The 22989-nt window shown below is 38.0% G+C and overlaps 1 protein-coding gene across 2 annotated transcripts in view; it reads left to right on the forward strand.

Moving 5' to 3' along the window:
* Positions 1 to 22989, forward strand: part of ClC-a (chloride channel protein 2) — a 222308-nt gene that overhangs the window by 71175 nt on the left and 128144 nt on the right. The window contains exon 1 of one of the 2 annotated variants that reach the window (XM_083135173.1): positions 18949 to 19167. The exons of the other annotated variant lie outside the window; for it this stretch is intronic. Within the exon in view, the coding sequence (XP_082991299.1) occupies positions 19123 to 19167 (45 nt within the window). The 5' untranslated portion in view covers positions 18949 to 19122. Of the gene's footprint in view, positions 1 to 18948; positions 19168 to 22989 lie in introns of those variants that run through there. 2 annotated transcript variants of the gene reach the window in all.

The raw sequence follows: 22989 nt of genomic DNA on the forward strand, positions 1-22989 counted from the left end.
CTGTACTGGGTGGGTATACCTGTATATACCAGTACTGGAATTTGATAAAACTGATGTAAAGTGAAGTATTATAAAAATATAAAATAATGTGGCCATTCCCCATCCAGGAAGAAGTCTGAATCATTAATTTTTACATGCATTAATAATTAAAGAAACTAAATCTCTTGATAAAGTACAGCTTCAGTTTTGATCTTAACTGTCCTTGTGATGGGGCTTTCCATTGAATAAGAATATACATTTTCTTAATTTCCAAGTATACCTAAGTAGAAGGCAATAAAATAAATGTTAAGAAAAAGGAAATAAGGTCAAGAACAAGTCAAGAATTTTGGATTTGCTGTTAAAACTTTTCGATTATTTTTATTTCTTTTCTGTTACAGATTTGTAAAAAAAGCAGTTTTGTTACAATTGTGTTCGACCATTTGTAACAAAACTACTCTAACTCAAAAAAGTTAGATTTATTTATTATAAATTTCGTCTCTATTATGATCATGAAAAATGCTACATAGATTAAACCTTAGGCCATTACCAGATAGTAGAAGTAATCTTGAATTCAATTTTATAGATATTTTGAATAGCAAAATATCATGCCCCAATATTATGAAATTGGGCCTGAAAGTTCCAGTACATGGTGGGCCTCTCTGATGGTGAACCGGACCCTGTGGCCGAGTGGTGTCGACCTCCGTGGCGAAGTGGTTAGCAGAGCGCGCTACAACGCCAGGGGTTCTGGGTTCGAGTCCCGGGTAAGGCATGGGTATTTGTGTTCGTCCAGTTGATAAGAAACAAAGAAAATGTAAGAATTGAAAAGTGTAAAAGTGAGAAAAAGAGTGAATGGTGGGGGATACCTCCGTGTAGGGGGTATTTCCTTTTTTTTTAAAAAAAAAAGTGGTTAGCTCATCGCGCTGCAACGCTAGGGGTCCCAGGTTCGAATCCCGCTCGGGCTTGGATGTTTGTGTTTGTCCGAATAATGAGAACCAATGTGTATACAGTGAAACTTGACATGTGTGAAATATTGTGTAAATGTGTGAATGACGGGGGATACTGCCGAATAGATGTATTCCTTTTTTAAAAAAATGGTGCATTGGTAGCGTTGTCGCCTTGTAATCAAGAGGTCCCGGGTTCGATTCCTGGTGGAGGCACATAGTGGTTCGGATCCCACATTAAACTGTGTCCAGTCCCGATTAGCCTTACTGTGCATAAAGTGAAAACACGAATTCAATCAATCAATCAATCCCAGTACATGGTGTTCGAAATTATAGAGCAGTAACAGTAATTCATAAAAATAATGGGAAGAAATCATTTTTACGCAATCTAATAACTCAATATGATGTCACTAAGAATAACTGAATGTGTGCGTGCGTTGTTTAGATTTTCTATTCTTTGACATTGGGCTATTATGTTACTGTCCTTGTCAAACATTTTGTATTTTATTATTTTGTTCATTTTCTCTTTTACTTTGTGACATTTGATTATGAGTGTATGTGTAAAAGTGCTGTACTTTGGAATTTTCTCTATACCGCACTATATACAGGGTGCTCGGAAATTCCCCTTACAAACTCCTAGGGCTAGTAGAGGGGACTGAGTAGACAATATTTGGAATAGGAACCCATGTCCGGAAACGTACAGTTTCCGTGCTACAACCATGACAATGTGTCAGATGTGCAGGGGTTGTTATGCAACCGGGTAGGCAGTACGTGCCGTCTGAAGATCACCTGATGGCACGTGATGTCTACCCTGCCGCGGTATCCTGCCTGGAGCCCAATTCACGTGCCTGTGCAGTACAGCCTCTTCCAATTCGGGCGTGCGGCGTCTCTTCGGAGCACCACAGTCCTTCCTGTCGGCGGTGAAGGTTCCTCGTTCTCGGGGCCGTTGCGTAATGCTGGCAAAAAGAGTATGCGATGGCGTCGCACGTTGTGGATGACGCTCTTGATACAGCCGACGAGCTCCTCTTCCATTCCCTTCCGTTGCGCATACACAAGGATCGTGTCCGTGTATTCTGCAAACGTGTACTCGACCATGTTCATCGGAGACGCACAGGCACGTGAATGGGGACCGCCGCAGAGTAGACGTCACGTGCCATCAGGTGATCTTCTGACGTCATGTACTGCCTTCCCGGTTGCATACCAACAAAGGCACATCCGACATATTGTCATGGTTGTAGAATGAAAACGGTACGTTTCCGGCCATGGGTTCCTATTCCAAATATTGTCTACTCAGTCCCCTCTAATAGTCCTAGGAGTTTGTAAGGGGAATTTCCGAGCACCCTGTATATACGGTTTGAAGTAACTAAATAAATATCGTGTTGCACTTGCATACCATGCCACATAACCGACTGTGTTACGACCTGGCAACTCTGCGGAAATTATTACAGTGAGGTTTCAGTGATAACTCGAACACATGCAACTATCTACGTATATCACATTCACTTATTTGAACAATTAATTTCAACGACCAGAATATAGATATTTGCGTCATTCCATGCGAATTCATCTAGCATTGGTTGCATGACAATTGTCCCAAATACAGATATTTTGCAACCATGTTCCTTCATACAAGAATGTTTTTAAAAAACACCTGGCGTCCTTAGGACGGCCATTTTTTCATCATGGTCAATGGTATTTACCATTCGTTAGTCGTGTGCGAAAATCTTTACATCTCACAATCAGATGAAGGACAGAGAACAATGAGTATTGAGTAGTCGTTCCCACTTCAAATTCAAATCCTCTGGAATAGCACCTGAAAATATGGCAATAAATTTCGAAAAACTCCGTATTTTGACATGTTCTTTTTATAAAGTTATGTCTCTAAGTCTGACTGTTTCGTGTATTTGTCGTTCACTAGAGTTACTTTACTTAAACTTGTACACTTAAAGAACCCACTTACATGCACGAGAGTAAAATAGCTTAAGGAGAAAGATATATAGAATTCTGACATGATAAAATTCAGATCAAATGATAAAGGTTCTTCAGAGATGGCAAAGGGCCATTTTCCCTTTGTCGCGGTTCTTAGATTAAAAATAGCACTTCCGAATATGTCTTTTGTCACGTTTTGAGTCGTGTTTGTTAGTGTCTTGCTTTTGTTGGCCTGTGGGTGCATGAATTAAATGAGACGTGACTACAAATGTGTACCAACAGAACATGCACCAACTGAATTGGTTGTGTCACTGGTCAGGGGTGGCAACAAAGTAAATGGTAGATTTGCCAAAGCTCTCACTCGACATTCCACGGATAGCACAACAGTGATCGAAGTGGAAATTCTTACTTGGGTTATGCATGTTAGAATTTGAGGATAAGTGGCATGGTCATGTGTGGACCAACGTCCATTTATTTTTTTATTTTTGTACCAATTACAATATTCTAGGAGTTTTGCATCTTCTACCTCTGGTAGTAAATCACGGAAATTTAGGGCGTCGCCTTTTAATAAGGGGGTCCCCGGTTCAATACTCGGTAGAGGCAAATGTATTTTTATTTTCCATCACTTTTCTGCAACGTTAGGCTAATCTTGACGAGTATGAATGACTATAAGTAGAAATTTTTGAAGGGTCGCCCCACAAAGAATCACCCACGTACAAGGCAGGTTTCAAACCCGGGCCCTTGGGTAGAGAGACGGAGGGTTGATCACTAAATGCACTCAGCTACCAACCAAGTCGGCAAGCCTTTAGTAACAACTATGTGATACAGCGTACGTCAGATACACTTTTCTTCAAAGTTTTTTTTTGTTGTTGTTTTTCTTCTTCTATTGCACGTTATCACCTGTTAAAATTATTATTGTACTAAAATTGCAACACTGTTATTCCCTCGGACCGTTGAGATTTTTTCCGTAACTGCAAAGGCTCAATTTCAAATGGTACACACTGCACAGCGAGCTACGACGCCAGGGGTCCGAGGTTTGTATCCCGGCATGGGCATGGATGTTCTTTGTAAGTGTTCCTTCACCAATTTCATCATTCCCGGGTTCGATACCCGATGGAGACATATAGTGGACCCAGGAACCCATACATTCTAATGGGTTTTATTTGGTTCCGTAATAGGACCGGAAACTTTTTTCTAGCACAATTCAGATTCGGTCCAAGTTGCGTATTGTTTCATTTCAGTGTGGAACTTGGACCGTATTTAAACTGATTCAGGATAAAAGGTTCCTGGACCGTATTTGAATTGAACCGGAATAAAAGGTTCCTGGACTGAATTGAAATACTATAAACATGAGAAAGGTTCTTTACGGTCCAGAACCCATTTAAGTTTGCTGATTTTCTCTCCTGGACCGGAATTGAATTTATTTAAAATTCATGGACCTTTAAAAACATTGCTTAAAACAACAATTCAAAGAAACAAATTAAACCGTATTAAAACTACCAAGGGTAGCTCACCACACGCATATGTTTCCGTAGCATTGTCATACGGGTCTGTTCAACTCGATCGGTATGCTGAAGGCACATCACTTGGAGAAATGTCGTTGAAGGCGGAAACTCAATCCTGCAGAATATGTATGCGAGAACCAGGTTCATAATGAATGTGCGAGGACGCAAGTAATGAGCGCGAGGGTAGTAATTGATTTGTTTCTCTTTAAGGAAATCGCGTAACATTTTCTAGGCCTTCAGTGCTCAAAATTCAGTTTGCGACAGCATCCTCTTTGCATTATCCGTGGCATAGGGCATTCTCCTATCTCTGTGAGATTACACTTACATGTGTTCTATCTCGTATAATTGGGTATCTTCAGAAATAATTTATACTTACTAGTAATCATAAGTACACAGTCCGACAATTAAATAATGAAACTGATATTATGGTGTCCCACCTGTGAAGTAACGTGTTCGTTGTCTAGTATGATCCATGATCTAAAACCTGGCAACACCTCATGAACTTGCGATTGGCATGCTGGGAATTATGCCGCCATGTTGTGGTGTTATGATGTCGTCACGTAATCATCATGGAGCAGCGAGTGAACATCAAGTTTCCTCAAAGACATTCAGAAAACAGCTTGCGGGAATAAACATTTTTTGAATGCCATTGTTGTGGAGGATCAAATAGATCGTTTTCTCGACGGTTCTTCGAAACGAAATATCGCAGAATGGAAGTCGTTAAATCTTACCAAGAGGCAAGAAAATGCAGCTCAAAAAATCAAAGGTGAAGACAATGTTGTAACTTATTACGGCAGCAAAGGCATTATTCCTCGTGTATTTGTTCCAGAGGGTGAAAGTGTAATTGGCTGTTACTATCCTAGTGCTCTGAATGATAATGAAAGAGAACTGACGGTGTCCGAGCTCAGTATCCTGAACCAGGTATTTCCTGTTGCACGACAGATCACGGTGCCAGCGAGCAGTGGTTGTCTAGGTATTCCTAGTCCAAAACCAAGTGAGTATGTTGAACCGTCCTGTCTACTCCTCAGGATTATTTTCTGTTCCCGAAAGTGAAGCTGCTGCAGAAATTGCGCTCTTTCGATGATCACTGGAATATCCAACAGGTTGTGGCGTCCAATCTTCAAGTCATACCACATGAAGACTTGCAGATGTTATTTCAATCGTTGGCCTGTATTGATGCAGGAGGGATTACTTTGTGTAATAAACAGGCAATGTTCATATATTTTGTTTCCTTTTAATTTCATAATGCCAGTCTCATAATTTAACTGTCTGACGGTGTGTGATCAAATCATATACGTAGATAACGTTGTATTTTTAGTGAATGGTAAACCACGAATCTCAACAAAAATCAGTTAAAATTTGAGGAAATAAATTATTGACCGAAATATAATTCACTATTTCGGAATTTCCTCAAGGGTGCTTTCAGACGGAGGCAACAAGCGAGGCGGGAATTCAGGGAGATTTCAGACCGAAGCGACAGCTGAGATTCACACCGAAGTGACAAGCGACACGGGCCCTTCCAGTCTATAAGCAAGCAATTACATGCGCGAACAACAGACCGAGTCGATACTATGCACGTCATTGAGAAAACGACCCAGTCCGTGCGATACGCGCAGCTTGTCGTGTTACTTCGGTTCGAAACGTTGCATTGATTCCTGAAGTTTCTCTTTCAAGCGACACGTGTCTCTTCCACACAAATTATAATTATTATGGAAACGCGGTACGTTGTGATTCATACTTGACTTTCATGTAATATTTGACACGCGTTACAATTATATTTCTTGATACGCTTAGTTTCACGACGCACGTTCCACAACATGAATCCGAAATTTTGTTTTCCGTTTAGCGAGTGGGTGATCAGCATATAATTTATTAAACATTTCCGTAAAGTTTCGAAGAGTTTTACATGTAGTTTTCCCTCAAATGTCGACCTGTCACGTTCCATTTGAGCGCGAATATTCGTCCACTGCTTGGTGTTAGAGAGCACGCACCGCTGAGCGGAAGCATTCGTCATAATCTGTCACGACCAGTGACGCTCTTCGCTCTAATGGCAACAACTTCCTGTGTGGGCGATTGACGTGATCATTCGAGAAGATTTGTAACGTGCCGCACCCTTCCAGGCACCATGCACATCTTTTCATGAAAGTCTTATTGTTTGGACAAACTCGTCGCCAGAAATTTTTGTAGGGGTGTCAAGCAATGGATGAAACTTCAATAGTAGAAGTAATAGTGATAAATATTGAAAACTATAAAGATCATTATTACGGAAAAACGTGCTTTCCAATCTTCTTTTGTTCCACATTTTTGGATCTGTCCCGATGATGAAAAAGGGCTTCCCATCGTGAAGGAAGATATCGAATTTTCTATCCAGCCAAGAAAATTGTTCCAAGTGAATGATCACGTGGGAACCCTATGATCCAAAATCGATTTTTAATGGAAGCAGAAAGTATGGAGTATTTAAAATCACCTGATTCATTGCCGTACCCTGTGTATGTGTGTAATCAATTAGCAAGAACGTTTGTAGTAAAAGTTGTAGTTTAAGAAGAGGCATACATTTTGTTTAGAGTCGGCTTTTCGTTATTTCAAGAAATTAGAATTTTATTTCCGCATCAGAGGTGTGACATGTATGGAGTTACGTCCATTCCCACTATTACGTGGAAGGATCACCCCTTATATCTCCCATACAATGAAATTCCCAGATTTTGTGAAATCGTAAAGAAACAATTAATAAGCAAGCATATGAAAGATGCAGCAGATTGTGCTGTGTGCTGTCTCGGATGTATTTCCATTATTATTATTATTATATCCTTGGGAGACTTTTCTAACTCGACTCACCAAATGAGTGAATATCCAGCACAAATGTCTTTTATTTACTTTTTACATTTCGCTCAGTTAGTGTACCGAAATGCATAGTTATTCTATTTCGTTATTAACTTTTAAAACACGTCGTTAAAAAAAAGTTTTAAAAGTTAGTAAGAAATTTTAGTCATATGTTGTGTGCCCTCTCTGATATTCGATTTAACGCAGTTTTTACTTCGTCAATCTGTTCAAATAAGAACTAATTTAACTTATTTCGGTTAATAACAATAAAAGTAACAAACTTATTTTTCTTTTTGTAACTTGAAGCGAACTATGTTAATTTCGACCCCTCCCGGTCGCCATGTTGCGGAGAACTTTTAATGGTGCAGATCAGGAGATTCGATTTTTCTGTCAGGCTCTCACATATCCCGAACATTTTCACCTGTGCAACAGCAAAACCTAATTACAATTTCTAACGAACTTCATCTCTTGGGCGACGAATATCATCTTCTCCTAATAAGTTGTTTACGCATCGTAACTTCATTTAACACATCTCGTTGTGTAATCCGTGCTTGGAGCCGAGTTTCCGAGGCTCAGAAAGTCTAACTTAACGATCTCTCTGGCGATAAGGGCGCTTTTAAAAGCGGGACGTTGAGAAATGTGAAAAAAGACACCGTTCTTGATGCGCGGGATATTCACATATAAGGTTGCACCACGTCCCAGCTGTGTGTTCATAAGTTGTTGGTGAGAAATTTTTGGAATAAACGCTGAAAAGATACATGGTATGATTCTTGACTTATCTAGCGTCAGTTTATGTTGTATCGTTGGCCCCTTGCCAATTATTTTATAAACGCAAGCCCAAAATTCGTGACAATAAAAAACTCTTTACGTCACATGTCAGCAAAACCACTTTACTCCACAAAGCAAGAAAAATAGACAGCGTCATAAAGCACAGCATGTTTACATGTCATCATAAGAAAGAAGTGTTTTAACCCTAGCGTACACCTCCTTATTTCAACTGTGAAAATTTGAATAAAAAATTGAAAATAAATTACATTGTTCCTATTGTGCTCCCAATATTTATGTATTACTTTTGTTCGTAAAAACATAAATGTAATGTAAATAGGAGGCTAAATGCACTTGGTGGACGTAGCAGGCGCCATCTTTGAATGCGTCTCATTCGAGACACTCATGCCAGTGACAGTGTACAATTGGCTGGTAATGATGGTATTTTTTGTAGTTATTAAAATTAATAAACAACTACACCTCTGTAAACAAGAAAGCAGTAATGATTTTTTTTATGAGTTTAGTGAATAGTAAAATGTGTCACTCAGGCAATAATTGGCTATTATTTTTTATTAATGAGGTATTTTTTGTAATTATTCTAATTAATATATAATTGTAACCAACAAAGGAAGCAGTGATTCAATAAGAATGTGGTTTCTTGAATTTTAGTGATAGAAAAGTGTGGGTCTGTGAGCCCCACCAGCTCAGGTAATTAAGTTTCTCGTGCGGCTAGGACATCGCGCTACGACGCCAGGGGTCCCAGGTTCGAATCCTGGCAGGGGCATGAGAGAGAGAGAGAGAGAGAGAGAGAGAGAGAGAGAGAGAGAGAGAGAGAGAGAGAGGAAGGACAAGTCAAAATAATTAATCTCCGGATAGATTTTGCATGTCGTAAAATATTAGTTTTATCTACATGCCATGCTTACGAGCAATTTGTGTATATTGTTGGCATGTCAAGCAGTAGTTCCTAAATTTTGATAGTGCACACAAAAAAGTGCCTCGATATTATGGCCTAATTTCCATACAAAGTATGTTTTTTCGCAAGAGTCAGTCGCAGGAAGAAATAAAATGTGTGGAATCTTCGAATATTGTTTGAGATTTGTTGACCGTGATTCAGTTTTTTTTTTTTTTTACCGAAAGTGTTAATTGTGCATTAATGTTGTGCACAAAAGCATGTTATCAGGGTGTCTACCAGCCTGGAAATCCTAGAAAAATCAGAGAAATTTGGTGTATTTGTGGAAAATCAACGTTTTCTTAGTAATTCACCAAGAGTAGGTTTTTGAAGAAGGAAAAGGACAAGCAATAATTTTAAAATTTGTTCCGTGCAAACTACTTCAATTTGACATTCTGAGTATAACTGGTAATTATACAGTAGAAAATTGTATATTAAATACTGTAGGAAGTGGTAACGTTTCGAAATTTCTCACTTTCATTTGCAATTTTTAGGTTGTGTTTGGTAGATATTAGGAATAATTAAGATACTTTTAATGTAATTATGCATTATTTATGCTATAATTATGACATTTTATGTAAAAAAATAAATCGTTAATCACAAGTAAATACATGCCAAGTATTACGTAAAAGCACACCCCCTGACAATCCTTTCCAACAGTCAGTTTCTATTCAGCAGTTTCCCTTCTTGTTATCACTTTTACATATTAAGCGTTTTTTATCCTTTAAAAGGTATTTTACACACGTTTTATTCACAAGTAACAAGAATATGCATAGACAGTGGTATCTGAATGCAGGTAATGTACTCAATGCAATGTTTTCTCATAAATTATGGCATTTATTTCGGATATAATCTGTCGTAAAAATCCATTTGCCGCCACAGAAAAATTTGTCTGCTTCAGCTTTTCTTCCCGCGTTCCCTGGCGTAACTAAACGAGAGAACGGTTTCACTTTTACCCCGTAAAGTTAAATGTTAAACACAAAGACGAGAAATATAGAAGGGAGGACACGCACAGAGAGATAAGGGAACGGAGAGAAAAGGAAAAGAAAAGAAACTGAGAAACAAAAGAGAGAGAAAGGAAGATGTAGAGAATCAAGGAGAAAGGAATATTGAAGTAAATTGAGAAAGAGAGAGAGAGAGAGAAAAAGAGAGAGGGAATATATAAATGCGAAAGAGAGAGAGAAGAGCGAGCGGAAGGGATAAATAGAAAGGCGAGAGAGGAGGGAAGAGAAGCGAGACACAGAGTGTGAGAATGAAAGGAATGAAGACTAATGAGCAGGGAACGGATTTATATTTAGTAAAATATGCTAAATATGGAAATACATATTTAGTTATTTTCACCAAAATATGGAGTTAAATATGGACTTAAAATTGTAAAAAAATACCTATTTAATAATGCAAGGCACTTCACGAGCTACATAGAATACAGTACGCTTACATTGACATTAGCAACACAAAATGTGTGTTCATTTTATGTTTCCAAAACAATGAATAACAAGATTTTTTTTGTAAGTTTTCGAACGTGAATTTCCTTCTGTTGTCTCTTAACATGGATTTATATTGACTAAAACTGCGTTCAATGTCGCAATAAGTAATGGGAGTGTATTTCAAATGTGTCAGTTATTCGCAAGAAATTCACCCAACTATTTCGGACACACGAGGACATGTTGTTATTGCGAGTATATGTTGAGAAATGCTCTGAAATACAGAAATAGTATGTAAAAATAACTAAAATATGATCCAAAACATAATATATATATAAATATGGAAAATAAAAACTGAATTTTTCGAATCTACATGCCATGATGAGCAAAGATAATCCAAAATACGTATAACTGATTTCAGCCTCATACATAAATATGTATTTCCACATAAATCCGTTCCCTGATGATGAGATAGAGAGAGAGAGGAGAAGAAAGATCATAGAAAAGCAGGAAGATAAACAAGCAGAGGAAGAGAATATCGGTAAACAGAAAGAATAACGAAGAAACTGATAAGAAAGAAAATGGAAAAAGGAAGCGGGCGAACACCTGACCTTGACTGCAGAGAATCTCCCCGCCGTTAATCGAAATAAAACTGCAAGGGAAAATATGATTGTTGCTTGCGTGTCCGCTTGTAAAGGCCACTCACTCACTCACTCTCACTCACTCCTGGTTTTTTGAATGTCGCTGTCGCTCCGGACGTCCTGTCATGTTGCTTACGCTTTTCTGGCCACCGGGCTTCGTTACATAACTTATTTTTTGTCGCTGGTGTCAACCATCGATGAATTCGCATGCTGAACGTTTGAGCAGCATTCTCGTGGGACGTCGTCGCAATGTGTTGTCGACTTCGCAGATATGAGTCAGTGGCGGCGATTACGGGGCTGTTCCCTCCCCCCCCCCCAACTTTTTGCTACTTTTACCCCGCACTTTTACACCTTATCTACAAAGGAAAAGTAAACTGTTCCTTGCCCCCTCCAGCTTTGGCACATTGTCTCCTCCCCCAATTTTTTTTAACCCAATCGCCGCCAACTTAAGCCAGAATCACACGGAACTGGATGTCCTAGTTGGTGTTGGACTGGTTACTCATCTGCTAGTTTTCGCCTCACACGATACTTGTTAACGTACTTGATGATAGACTTTTGTCCCCATAAGACATTGCGCAGAGCTGACAATCTAAAAAAGATGGACGAGCAATTTGAAGAACGTTGTAGGAGAATTACTGCCGTATTAAGAATTAAGAAAAGTATGGACTAGAAATTGGCTCGAAAGAAAATATGGTAATCAATGCGTACTGGACAAGCTTTTTAACGAATTCTGGTATGCATATTCATACACGAGATTCGCAGGATTAATTCATTAAAACAATATGTTTTTCAACTAAAAATATGAAACGTTCAATGGACTTGTAATAATAAGGATGTACATTATCGGCAAATCATATTTGTCAGGTATAAATCTCATCGCTTTGTGTAAATACCTAACGAACTGAACACGAATGCAAATCATTTCAGTTACTTTTTGTTTTATCAAGAAGCGAAGAAAACAAACCAACTCTCGGAAACCACAGACAAAAAAAAACAACCTTCGGCAAACTCACAGATTATCTTCACAAGGCCAAACTTCGCTCTAATTGGCGGTTCCACAGAATCCAGTCCAGGAAAGTCAGTTGCAATTAGAACATGACCTATTCCTCAAAACTAGTTAAGCAGCCAGCTAGGCAGCCATCACTTCCGGTCAGGTAGCCAGTTCAGCGCGAACTAACTGGAAATCCAGTTCCGTGTGATTCGGCCTTTATATGGGCCCCAGCTCACACAATAATTTGTCGTATTGTAACTCTAGCTAGGCTGTTAGGGGAAAAGTACTTAGGTCAACAAATGCAGTTTCACAGTAGACAGTTAACTACGTTTATTTTGTTTTCCTTGTTGGATCACCAATTTAGAATCTTTACACATGTCCAACATAAGATTATACTTGTAATGAAAGTAACAAAAAATCACAGTGTGTGACTTATGTGCCTTTTCCCGAACACCCTAGAATTATACGTGTTATTATATTAAATATAATTAAATTTTGTTATCGTTATTCGTGGTCAGGCACCTATATACGTAGAAATACATTTTGGTGGCTTCGACTCAAGTGTCTCAAAATAATAATAATAATAATGTTTAAATTTAAACAATTGTTAAATTAATAAATAGAGTATTAATTAAAATATTCTAATTTATTAACATTATATTTTTGTTACATGAATAGGTAAGAAAACTGTATAAGAACAGTGACATGACAGAGGAAATTAATATCAAATAGATAAATAATTGAATATTTATTGAATATCGAAAAAGGATGTTAGATCCAGTTGACAAAAAGTAAAGTTCCTGGTAATATTTTAAGCAAATTATTATAAGTAGTAATAAATATTACATAAATATTCTTTGGTACTGTCATTGAAAGTATGATTCCAATATAAACCTTGCCTTCCAATAAGTTCGGTGGAAATAAGTAACCCAGGATTAAACAAGTATATTTTCATTATTTAATTTAGTTATTTTATCATTATTTTCATTATTTAATTTTATTTGTAATAATTAAGTATTTCGGGGGAGTCCGGACCTCCTAAATACGTCCTTGTTCGTGGTGGAGTCCTTATTGAAATCAGTAAATAACACATTAGAAAATAAGTAAGGATACATTGTTGGTGTTCGTTAATATCACGATGCATTAATGGTAGGATTTTATAAGATTTTTTTAAAACTCCTAACTGAAGTGTTTGAGCTCATCCACAGGTTTTCAAACGTTTGCGTCTCTGATTGTACCATCTTCGGTAATTTTCATTATTGTGAACGAAGTTGCTTGGGTGCCTCATTTCTTGACCCAATGTGCTCTTCTCAGCAACAAACAGATAGAAATTGACTTGGTGATGCTGTGGAGAACCAGTGGCGTGTTTACGGATTGTTGAGTTCCTCTGAGATGCCCTCAAACGACAATTTATGGATGCCATTGCCCATGTGGCCTAACTTCGCGAAAAGAAGAGAACTTCGGATACATGGAAAGTGCAAATTACACACGAACTATTAGAATAGATAAGATATACCCTCCTCGTGAAATTTCTTTTCATGCCACCTCCGTGGCAGAGTGGTTAACACAGTGAGCTACGACGCCAGAGGACCAGGTTCGAATCCGGACCTGGGAATGAGAGTTCGTTGTGAGGGTCCCTTCATCAATTTTATCATCTCATCACTCATCCTCATCTCCGCCAAAAGTGGCAAAAACTGAAGTTAAATAAACCAATTCAATCAATCCAACTTTATAGCATACATTTCAAAGAAGTTTCATTATTTTCTCCCAGAATATTCCCTAACCGTAGATTTTCTGACAGGCCAACGATTTTAAATACTGCTTCTGATGAATTCCAGTTTTTCTCTCGATAACACTACTACCCATGTCAGTCTATTAGCACAATTGTAGCATATTTGCGTACATGGTGCGCTTTTTTGTGTGCGTGTGTGCAGAATCAATGGATTTTTTTTGTAGTCTTTCCCCTCGGAAGAAGAAAAGCCATCAACGTAACAGATTCCCATTCAGCAGTTTTTTTCAAAGAGATTATCCCCTCACCCAAGGCTGCATTCTTTTCTTCTGCTGTGTACTGTGTGTTATTGAAGAACTAAAGGAAATACGAAAAAAGAAGCAAGTATGTATCTAATCCTTTATCGATGCCGTAAGAACTTACGCGAGTATATGTCTACAAGGATGCTGTAAATCAAAAAATGAAAGAGGGCAGCGGACACTTAATCGGTGTTGGTAGGTCGGCAAGGGAATTGTGAAAACCTTGATACTAAATAGAGAGGAGAAAGAAAAATCTTACTGTTTATACATTAACTTGTAAACTATTGAAAAATATTAGGAAAATATAGTATTAGGCTGAGCGTTTGTACTCGTCAAGAAATAGCTCAGAGAAATTCTTCTTTTCAAATTTTACGGATTGGTTTAGTACAGAACTCTACGACGCCACGCCAGGGGTCCCTGGTTCGAATCTCTGCTTAGGCATGGATGCTCTTTGTAAATGTTCATCAGTTTCATCATATCACCCCTTATCATCATCTTCGCGATTAGTCAAAAGTGGCAGAAATGCGAAGTTAAATAAACTAAACCAAATCAAATCGCTTCAAAAATCCTTGCAGTACGATTGATTTTATTTTACTTCGCGTTTTGTGCCTCTTGACTAATTTGCGAAGATGGGGATGAGTGATGAAATGATGAAATTGATGAATGCACATTCACAAGCAACCAAACCCGAGCGGGATTCGAACCCGGGACCCTTGGCGTCGCAGCGCTATGTGCTAACCACTCGACCACAGGGTCCGGCCCTTCCAGTATTTTATTACTGTGCCTCAATATTATTTCAAATATCGTTCCTTAAATTGCGTGGATGTTACTTGTTATGTACCTGATATAAATTTTAATAGTTATTTAATAATTACCACATGTGGATCGTTTGAATATATATTTTGTCACGCACTACAAAAGTAGTATACATTTGGTACTTTTTATTATTTAGTTTCTCTGTTGATAAAATTTTCTTAAATGTTTTCAGTTTCTAATTTTACACGTTCATATTCCATTTGGACGAGATCAAGAGTTGAAATGTGGGTAAAACGAGGTCAAGGAGATGGAAAAGGGATTTTCTGGCGATAATCCCTCTAATGCAGCCATTTCTATTCCATGCTCCCTTCGCCATAATCGCGTTACAGAACTTAGTGATTAACATTCAACAGAAGTCATCTGTTTCGAAAGTTCATTTGATGTTTCACTTCAGAAAAACAAGTCGTTCCAGCCAATTTACAATTCAGGAATTGTACATTCTGTCGAACTTGGGACAGGAATGACCTTCAGTTTAGACTTGCACCCGAGACACAAAGATTGTAAGGCTGTCCAAATAAATATTACTGCTAATGTTTTTAAAAAAAATAAATACTTAAAACTATATTGTAGCATTATACAAAACAAGTAAAATAATAATATTTCATCCAGCCTTAGTCTGGTCTATTGAGAAATATGTATGAGCACGGAACAATACTGTACATTTTGAAACAAATAAAAGCACAGACAAAGAAGAATACTTGTTTGTCTGTGATAAAAGACATCATAGGGAACATATCTTAAGTGCTGCCATAAACTTAATAGGTTTCGAGCATAGATAAGGAGATAAAAATTGCCAATTCCGATTTGAAATGTATTTCATCATTACAGTGGGATGCAATTTTCTGATAAAATTTTTGTACACTTAAACCCAAGAAATTCCCTTTTGTCGTAAAAGAATGGCTGATTCGATTTACTTGCTTGTTAATCTGTTTAACTGTTTATGTACAGTGGGGTCCATGAGTATTACCGTGCAGATTGTCCATGACTATTTTTATTAACCCTGCTATGGTCGCGCACGATCTCTCGTTCTGGCTGTGTGATTTTAACGTCGTTATTTATCAGTGATTATTTTGCCAACAATCTCCCTCTGTCTAGCTGAGTTGCTAGTCTTCCTCTTTTACTCCACGATTTTGTTTTCAGTGTTAGTCAGATATTCGAGCCGCTAGGGAGGGTTCCTTGAAGCCCCTTGCTGTCTTGAGTCCATGCGTGGCTATAGGTGTACCTAGTTTTTCATGAAAATCTGGTCTCTCATTCCCTGACCGATTAACGAAGAGTACCTTTTTATAATTGTACAGAATTTCAATTTTTATATTTTTATAGAATCTCAATTGTTGAAAGAAAAGATCTATTCGTAATAATTGAGGAATTGGCCTTTTAGACCATTAATTTCGCATATTTTAATAACCTGGTCTCTCTTACGACAATCGACGTAATTTTTGTCGCACGACCTACGAAGGGTTAATTTTTCTCTTAAATCCTGTGTGTTTTTAAGCGATGGATTTTTATGTATGCTGGTGCAGAAGTTGTAAACAGCTGGTTTTGAGTTTTCTTTTAATTCTTGAAGCTCTTATTGGGTCAAATAAAGTGCACGAACATGGTGATGGACAATTTGCATGGTAATACTCGAGGATCCCACTGTAATTCTCATACTTTTTTTGTGTGTGAAGCTGTTATGGATTGTGGATATGCTACATTATTAATAACAGAAAATCATCTTCACCTTATGCAATTTTTGGTGAATTTCAATGTCGTTGACATGCATTAAGTGATTTGGAAATAATTTCCATGACTAATGTGTTCTGGTATTAACTGGCAGTTTGTTTGCGTTATAATTTTAAATTGTTTTATTTTAATTTCGAAACTATGCTTCGTTACACAGAGAAAAACTTTGTTAGAATAACCAACAAAATAGTTTCTTCTAACCAAACATTTGGTTAAATAGACGAGAAACAAATGAATGCTCACCAAAACCAAATTCATTTACATGGTGGCTAGTCACCGGGAATTCTGCGTGAATTTTGCTCCTTAGATGTGAAAAATTGCAACTTTTATTAATCTCATTCAATTTATACACATTTCTAAATGTCGTGGGTTGCATTTTTCACAGTTTAGCTGTTATTTTTGTCGAGGAAGGAAAGGAAAGCTGCGTGGAAAATAAAACAGAATTCTCTCAATCAGTTTACTTTGTTAGCGTCCATTGCAGAACAATCTATCTGACAGACGGAAGATTTTGGCAACATAAGATATTTTGAAAGTGGTTAATTAAATTTTGAGTTTGGAATTCTTATACAATTAATATTTTTTCGTGGATTAGAATATCTCGTTAAAATTTTCACTTGTGTTTGTAGATATATATTTCAAGTCTGAGTAGGTATGTGAAATGGCAAATGTAAACTCCGTGCCTTAAATTAAATATTTTAAATATATTGAATTGAATTAGAATTTTTGGATACATTGGTAATCCGTAAGGTTGAAATAGAGAAAAGATCTGCTTGTACCCTTGAATTTTCAGAAAGTTCGGCTTGAAATTATTATTGAATTTTTTCATGGTCCTAGAGTGACCACCCTCTTTTAGTAATCTTACACATTTGCTTAGATTTAACAAAAGAAACATATCAAATACAGAATTTAGTAAAGCCCTTCAAATTTTTTGTTAGCGTTTGCCAAAAAGCGTTTACGAAGTTCTTAAAATATAAATTTTCAGAACTTCTAGCAACTAACTCAGGCCCGTAGCTAGAATTGATCTCCAGGGGAGGCTCACGGGTTATTAGGCGGGCTTTTTAGACGAAGTTCATTTTCGAAAGTGTAACAGTATTAAATGAAGGTAAATTATGTGTGTGTCTGGGGGGGGGGGGGTCATCAAGTTAATGTAAAACACAAAATTTAGAAATATCATGCAAATACTACAGTTTATTTTTTCTATATCTTATAAAACATCTCTTGAAGTGTTAATTGTATGTTTATCATCCCTTACTACACACTCCATACTACTTTTGATGATACAGATATTTATATCATACAAGAAAAAATACACAATATTCAATCATAGTGCCTACAGTACATTCCACCCCTACCCGAAGCATTAAAACTCCCCTTCGTTCCCAAAAATTGGGAGCTGTTGACCTTTGACGCAGATGTGGAAGGGGCAGCGAAGGTACAGATAAAGAAGTTCCCTCAAAAAAGAACTTTCTAAAGTCTAGAGAATCTTCTACCTAGACTTCGGCTCATAAACAAGATGAATGAAAGTAATAGCTGCTGTGTGCATTTTCACTTTTCACTGTAAACAAATTATACAAAAAATAGTTTTACCACACATAAGGATATCCTTATCTGTGGTTTTACCTACTGACCTAATGTCAAGGGGGCTGACAACCAGTGGCGTGCCCAAGAGGGGGTTGGTGGGGGTCATAACCCTCTTTCCCTTTGGACATATATTCCTAAAAAATAAAACATAAATGGCAGGAAAAGGTGGCAAAATGAACACAGACTACTAAAGAAGTACACGTAACCCCTCCCTTTCGAAAATCCTCGGCCCCTTGCCTGGCTACGGGCCTCAACTAACCCATGTAGAAAGTAGAATCGTGAACCATGTTTCCTTACTAAAGTGCTTTTACAAGAGAACTCAAACTAAAGACCACGAGATGCATCGTGACGGCAGCTTCCGCTGCCTTTTGTCAATTTCCCGTCAGCCCACGAGGGTCCTTTGAGGTTGTCAACCGGGGGAAACCGAGCGACTCGTCACGGCGTTGGACGAGCGTCAGATCCCGACTCGGGAATGCCTAAGATACAGATTTCGGGTGTCCATTTCGCACGTCTGCTAATCAGCGCTCCTCCGAAACGCAATCTGCGAGGATCGCACGAGAGATGCGACTGTTGGCCCGCTCCAAGAAGCTCCCGTCCCTATGTGCCAAGCGGCGTGACTCCTGACATTTGAATCCCCCCTTGTTTGTTGTCGGGTCCCTCCTTTGTGGAAGGTGGTTACGTTTTAGCCAAGGGAACGTCGCCAAAATACTTGCGAACCTTGGTCGAGCGGCTCCACTGGCATAATGGCCAAATCGAAGCTCCTGGTCGCCGTGCGCGGGACAAAATCACATTTAAATTGTGTCGTGGACGCAAATAGCCACTGTCGGCGTCGCGCACTCTATAGATGTGGTGGACTCTCACCAATCTCTTTTTTTGGAGCCAGCTTCTTTCGGATGCTGTTTTCATTGCAAAGTCAGTGACATTGTTGTTGATGCATCGAGCCGTACCTGCGGGTAACTCTGTGCGTTGCGGGCCTCGAAGCCACGACCGTTTGCTCTAACTTCTTTGTACGCTAAGGATATCCCCTCAACATGCCTGATACGCTACCTAGAATAGAGGAACTTGATGAAGAACAGGTGAGTTCCAACATTACATGGTTGATATTATCGTTTCTTAATACTGTATATTGAGAACCGGTTATTGTATCTTGTTTGTACAGTGGGGTCCATGAGTATTACCATGCAAATTGTCCATTATCATGGTCTTGCACTTGACCCAATAAGAGCTTCAAGAATTAAAAGAAAACTCAAAACAAGCTGTTCACAATTTCTGCACCAGCATACATAAAAATCCATAACTTGAAAACACTTAGGATGTAAGAGAAAATTAATGAAAATAGTCAGGGACAATTTGCCGAGCAATGCTAGTGGATCCCACTGTACACTCGTCGAAACAAATAATTTCAGTTACAAGCTACAGAAATAACTTTCTGAGGTGATCTGAGAAGACACTAAAAGTCGACCTCACTTCCGCGTAGTACACCCCGGTAACTACAGTCTTGTAGGCCAACGAGGCTCTGGCGCCGTGATCCACGGCCAGTGCAATCCTCTATGGGATCGTGTTGTCCTATATTTGTCATTTGTCCTGAATGCCCCTTTAGAACCTCAGCTTTTAACTATAGTATGGAGATTTTGGTCTCGGAGACAGTGGCTTTAGTTGTTGGTAGTAGCCTACTACCATATTATGTAGATTTATAAATTGATTGAGGAACTTTTTACAGACATGATTTTTTTCTTCCGTGACGGGCACAAATAGCCTATGTGCCGACGTTTCCATAATTTTGAATTGAAATATTTATCCCCCCATCCCCATGCGAATGGAAACTGTTATTGGGGAAACAAAACAATGAGAGAAACGCAAATAGTGTGTTTATTTATTTATTTATTTATTTATTTACTTCTTCTTTTGGATGGCGAAGTTAAGGCAGAAGCCTTTTCTTACACTTAACCATCTCTACTTCACATTTTACAAATTTAGTTGAAATATCTAACAGTTTGCGAAATATAAAAGATCAAAATACCAAAGAAAATAAAAAACACAAAGAGAAAAGAAACACAAAAAAGAAAGAAGAAAAACACAAAAAAGAAAAAAAAAGAAAAAACACAAAAATACACACATATGCTGTAAGAAACGTAAAAAATGCACGTACAGCATGTACGTGCATTACTAATATAAGGATTATTGCACAAAAGATGAAGAAGTATGGTTCTCATTTTTGTAATTTCTATTCGACTGGAAATTCATGTGATATGATCACATGCAGTGACGTCATCAGGAATTTCGTAAAGGGGCGATGTGACCGTAGAGAATAGTTTTCCTGTACTTTCCTATTCTTCCTACGTTTAAGTGTTGTAATTTTGAAGCTATGACCCCAGACGAATCCGCCGCCTACGCCACTGTGCAAGTCGCCTGCTAATTAAGGGATCCCAGGTTCTATACCCGGGAGGCACAAAGTGGTTCGGATCCCACTTTCAACTGCATGTCCAGTCTTGATTAGCATTTCTGTGCGTAAAGTGGACTTATAAACAAAGTGAAACGTTCATGTGTTGCAATGTCATTGCTTTAAGTGTTTTGAGAAAATAATGGTTTTATTTCATTAATGTAGTTGATATACATTTTATTGCTTCCTGACAATGAACGTATTTTCATTTCAATATTGTGAATAATAAAAAGCCTTAGATTCAAATTCTCTCATCCAACATGTAATACTTCCATCACATTAACGTCTGTAATTTCATAATGCATGCAAAGGATTGTGTAAGTTTTTATTTAACGGCAACAGTATTATATATTTGTACATTATTGATTCATTTTTCTCGAGAGATTAAAAAAAATCGGTTCTAATCTGAAATAATAGAAAAGTTTCATGGTGTATTTCATCAGTTATTCTGCATTCATGACAACTCAAACGAACAGTCATGCCCAGGCCGGGATTCAAACCTGGAATCTTCGGTATCGAGATTGTGGTTCAACGCGATGGTCGTAGAGACAAAAGGCTATGACGGACGGGCTTTTCCATGGAGAAGTTGGAGACTGAACTTTTCTCCCTGTTGGCAGCTACCATGCTCATTGAAGGTAACGTGAGGGGGACGATTCCTCTTTATTCTCTTATTCTTCCACTTTTTTAATATTTCTCATGCAAGTCCACAGATTAACAATAAAGTCATGAAGAACTCTTGAAAACGTGTGGTGTATTTACGAAAATTCGACACCGCACTACGACGTCAGAGGTCTCGAGTTCGAGTTTCGGCCAGGGCGTGAGTGTTAATTGTGAGTGCCCGTTCATCAATTTCATCATATCATCACTCATCCTCATTAGCCGAAAGTGGTACAAAAGCGAAGTAAAATAAACCAAGTCAATGAAACTACAATACGTGTATTGTATTTACGAAAGGAATGTATTTGATTGCTTCTGGGAAAAATCGATCTACCAAAGAATGAACATCTTTTGTTTGTATTTTCTATTCGGAGATAGCTTGCGTCAACATGTGCTTGGACGTGGAAGATAACGCTGTCGCGCAGACACGTAAATGGATGTTTGTTGATGGCCATTGTCACTCCATGCGGCTTCTCATTCTCCAGCCGACGCAGCTTAACGTGGACTCGATAATTGGACGAGCGATTACCCTGCGCATCCGTGTTTTGGGTCTTCCTGGAATTCCCAAGCAAGTTATGGAGAGGAGATGTTTTGCCTTGAGGCAGTTCAAGCTCCCAAGATGTTGCTCCGGGATCAAGATGACCTCAGCGGGTGTGGTTGTTTGTGAAATGCTTTCTTCTTGCAGTGAACACTCCTGTTCAGATGAGATTGTGCTAGGGTGACCATGGGGTGTCAGTTTACCTCCTCCTGAAAAACCGGTTAAGCATAATCATAAAATTATTATCATCGTATTGTTAATTTTACCATTGTTTATGAAAGTATGGCTCATATAAAAGATACAGTATAAACAAGAAATGAAATGTGATCTACCATTGTCAAGAGGTATTAATTATTATAATCTCGGTGTGACTTACATTGTGTTTCTCGTCCCTTCTGATCAACCTTTGATGTCCTACGTTAAAGTTGAGGGTTGCCAGAAATACGTATTAGAAGAACAGGGTGTCTACCTGTCAAGAAAAAGTCAAGAAATCAACCGGTAGGTCAAGAAAGTCAAGAAATTATGCTTGTGGTCAAAAGTTTTACTTTTATTATTATTATTATTATTATTTTTACAGTATAGTGAATTTACATTGAACTGGGATTTGATAAAATTAAATATTTGGAAATCTACAATTGTCTTGAGTTGTGGTTGATTTTTTTTGCTTTTTTTCTTAAGAATTACATTCTAGTTTTGTAAAAATATTAAAGTAATGTGGCCATTCTGCATTCAGGATGAAGTCTGAAGCATTAATTTTTACATGCATTAATAATTAAAGCAACTTGTTAAAGTACAGCTTCAGTTTTCATCATAAACGGCCTTGTGGTAGGGGCTTTTCATTGAATAAAAATATATATTTTCTTAATTTCAAACTATACCTAAGTTGGGGCGATTGAATAAATGTTAAGGAAAAAGGCGGGGGGTGGGGAGGTCAAGAAAAATGAAAGAAAGGTCAAGAGAAAGTCAATAATTTTGGATTTCTTCTTTTGGTAAACGCCCTGAAGAAAAATCTTCTTGAGAACAGATTTATTCTTCACCAATCGTTCATAAAACTCCACATATCGGAAACGCAACGCCAGATTTGTCTTTTAGGTATGAGTCAAGACGCAGGAGTTTAAATTCTAGTTGAAGTCCGTATTGAAACTTCTTGGCCATGCTTATTCATTGTTCTACAAATAAACGGAACACGCACAAAGCAATCCATTTCAGAACGCGAGCTAAAAATTTTAGATTTGGTTTTCAAGCTAACTAACTCCTAGACTC

The sequence above is a fragment of the Lepisma saccharinum genome, chromosome 14 (genome assembly GCF_977018435.1).
Source record: "Lepisma saccharinum chromosome 14, izLepSacc3.1, whole genome shotgun sequence".
NCBI lineage: Eukaryota > Metazoa > Arthropoda > Insecta > Zygentoma > Lepismatidae > Lepisma > Lepisma saccharinum.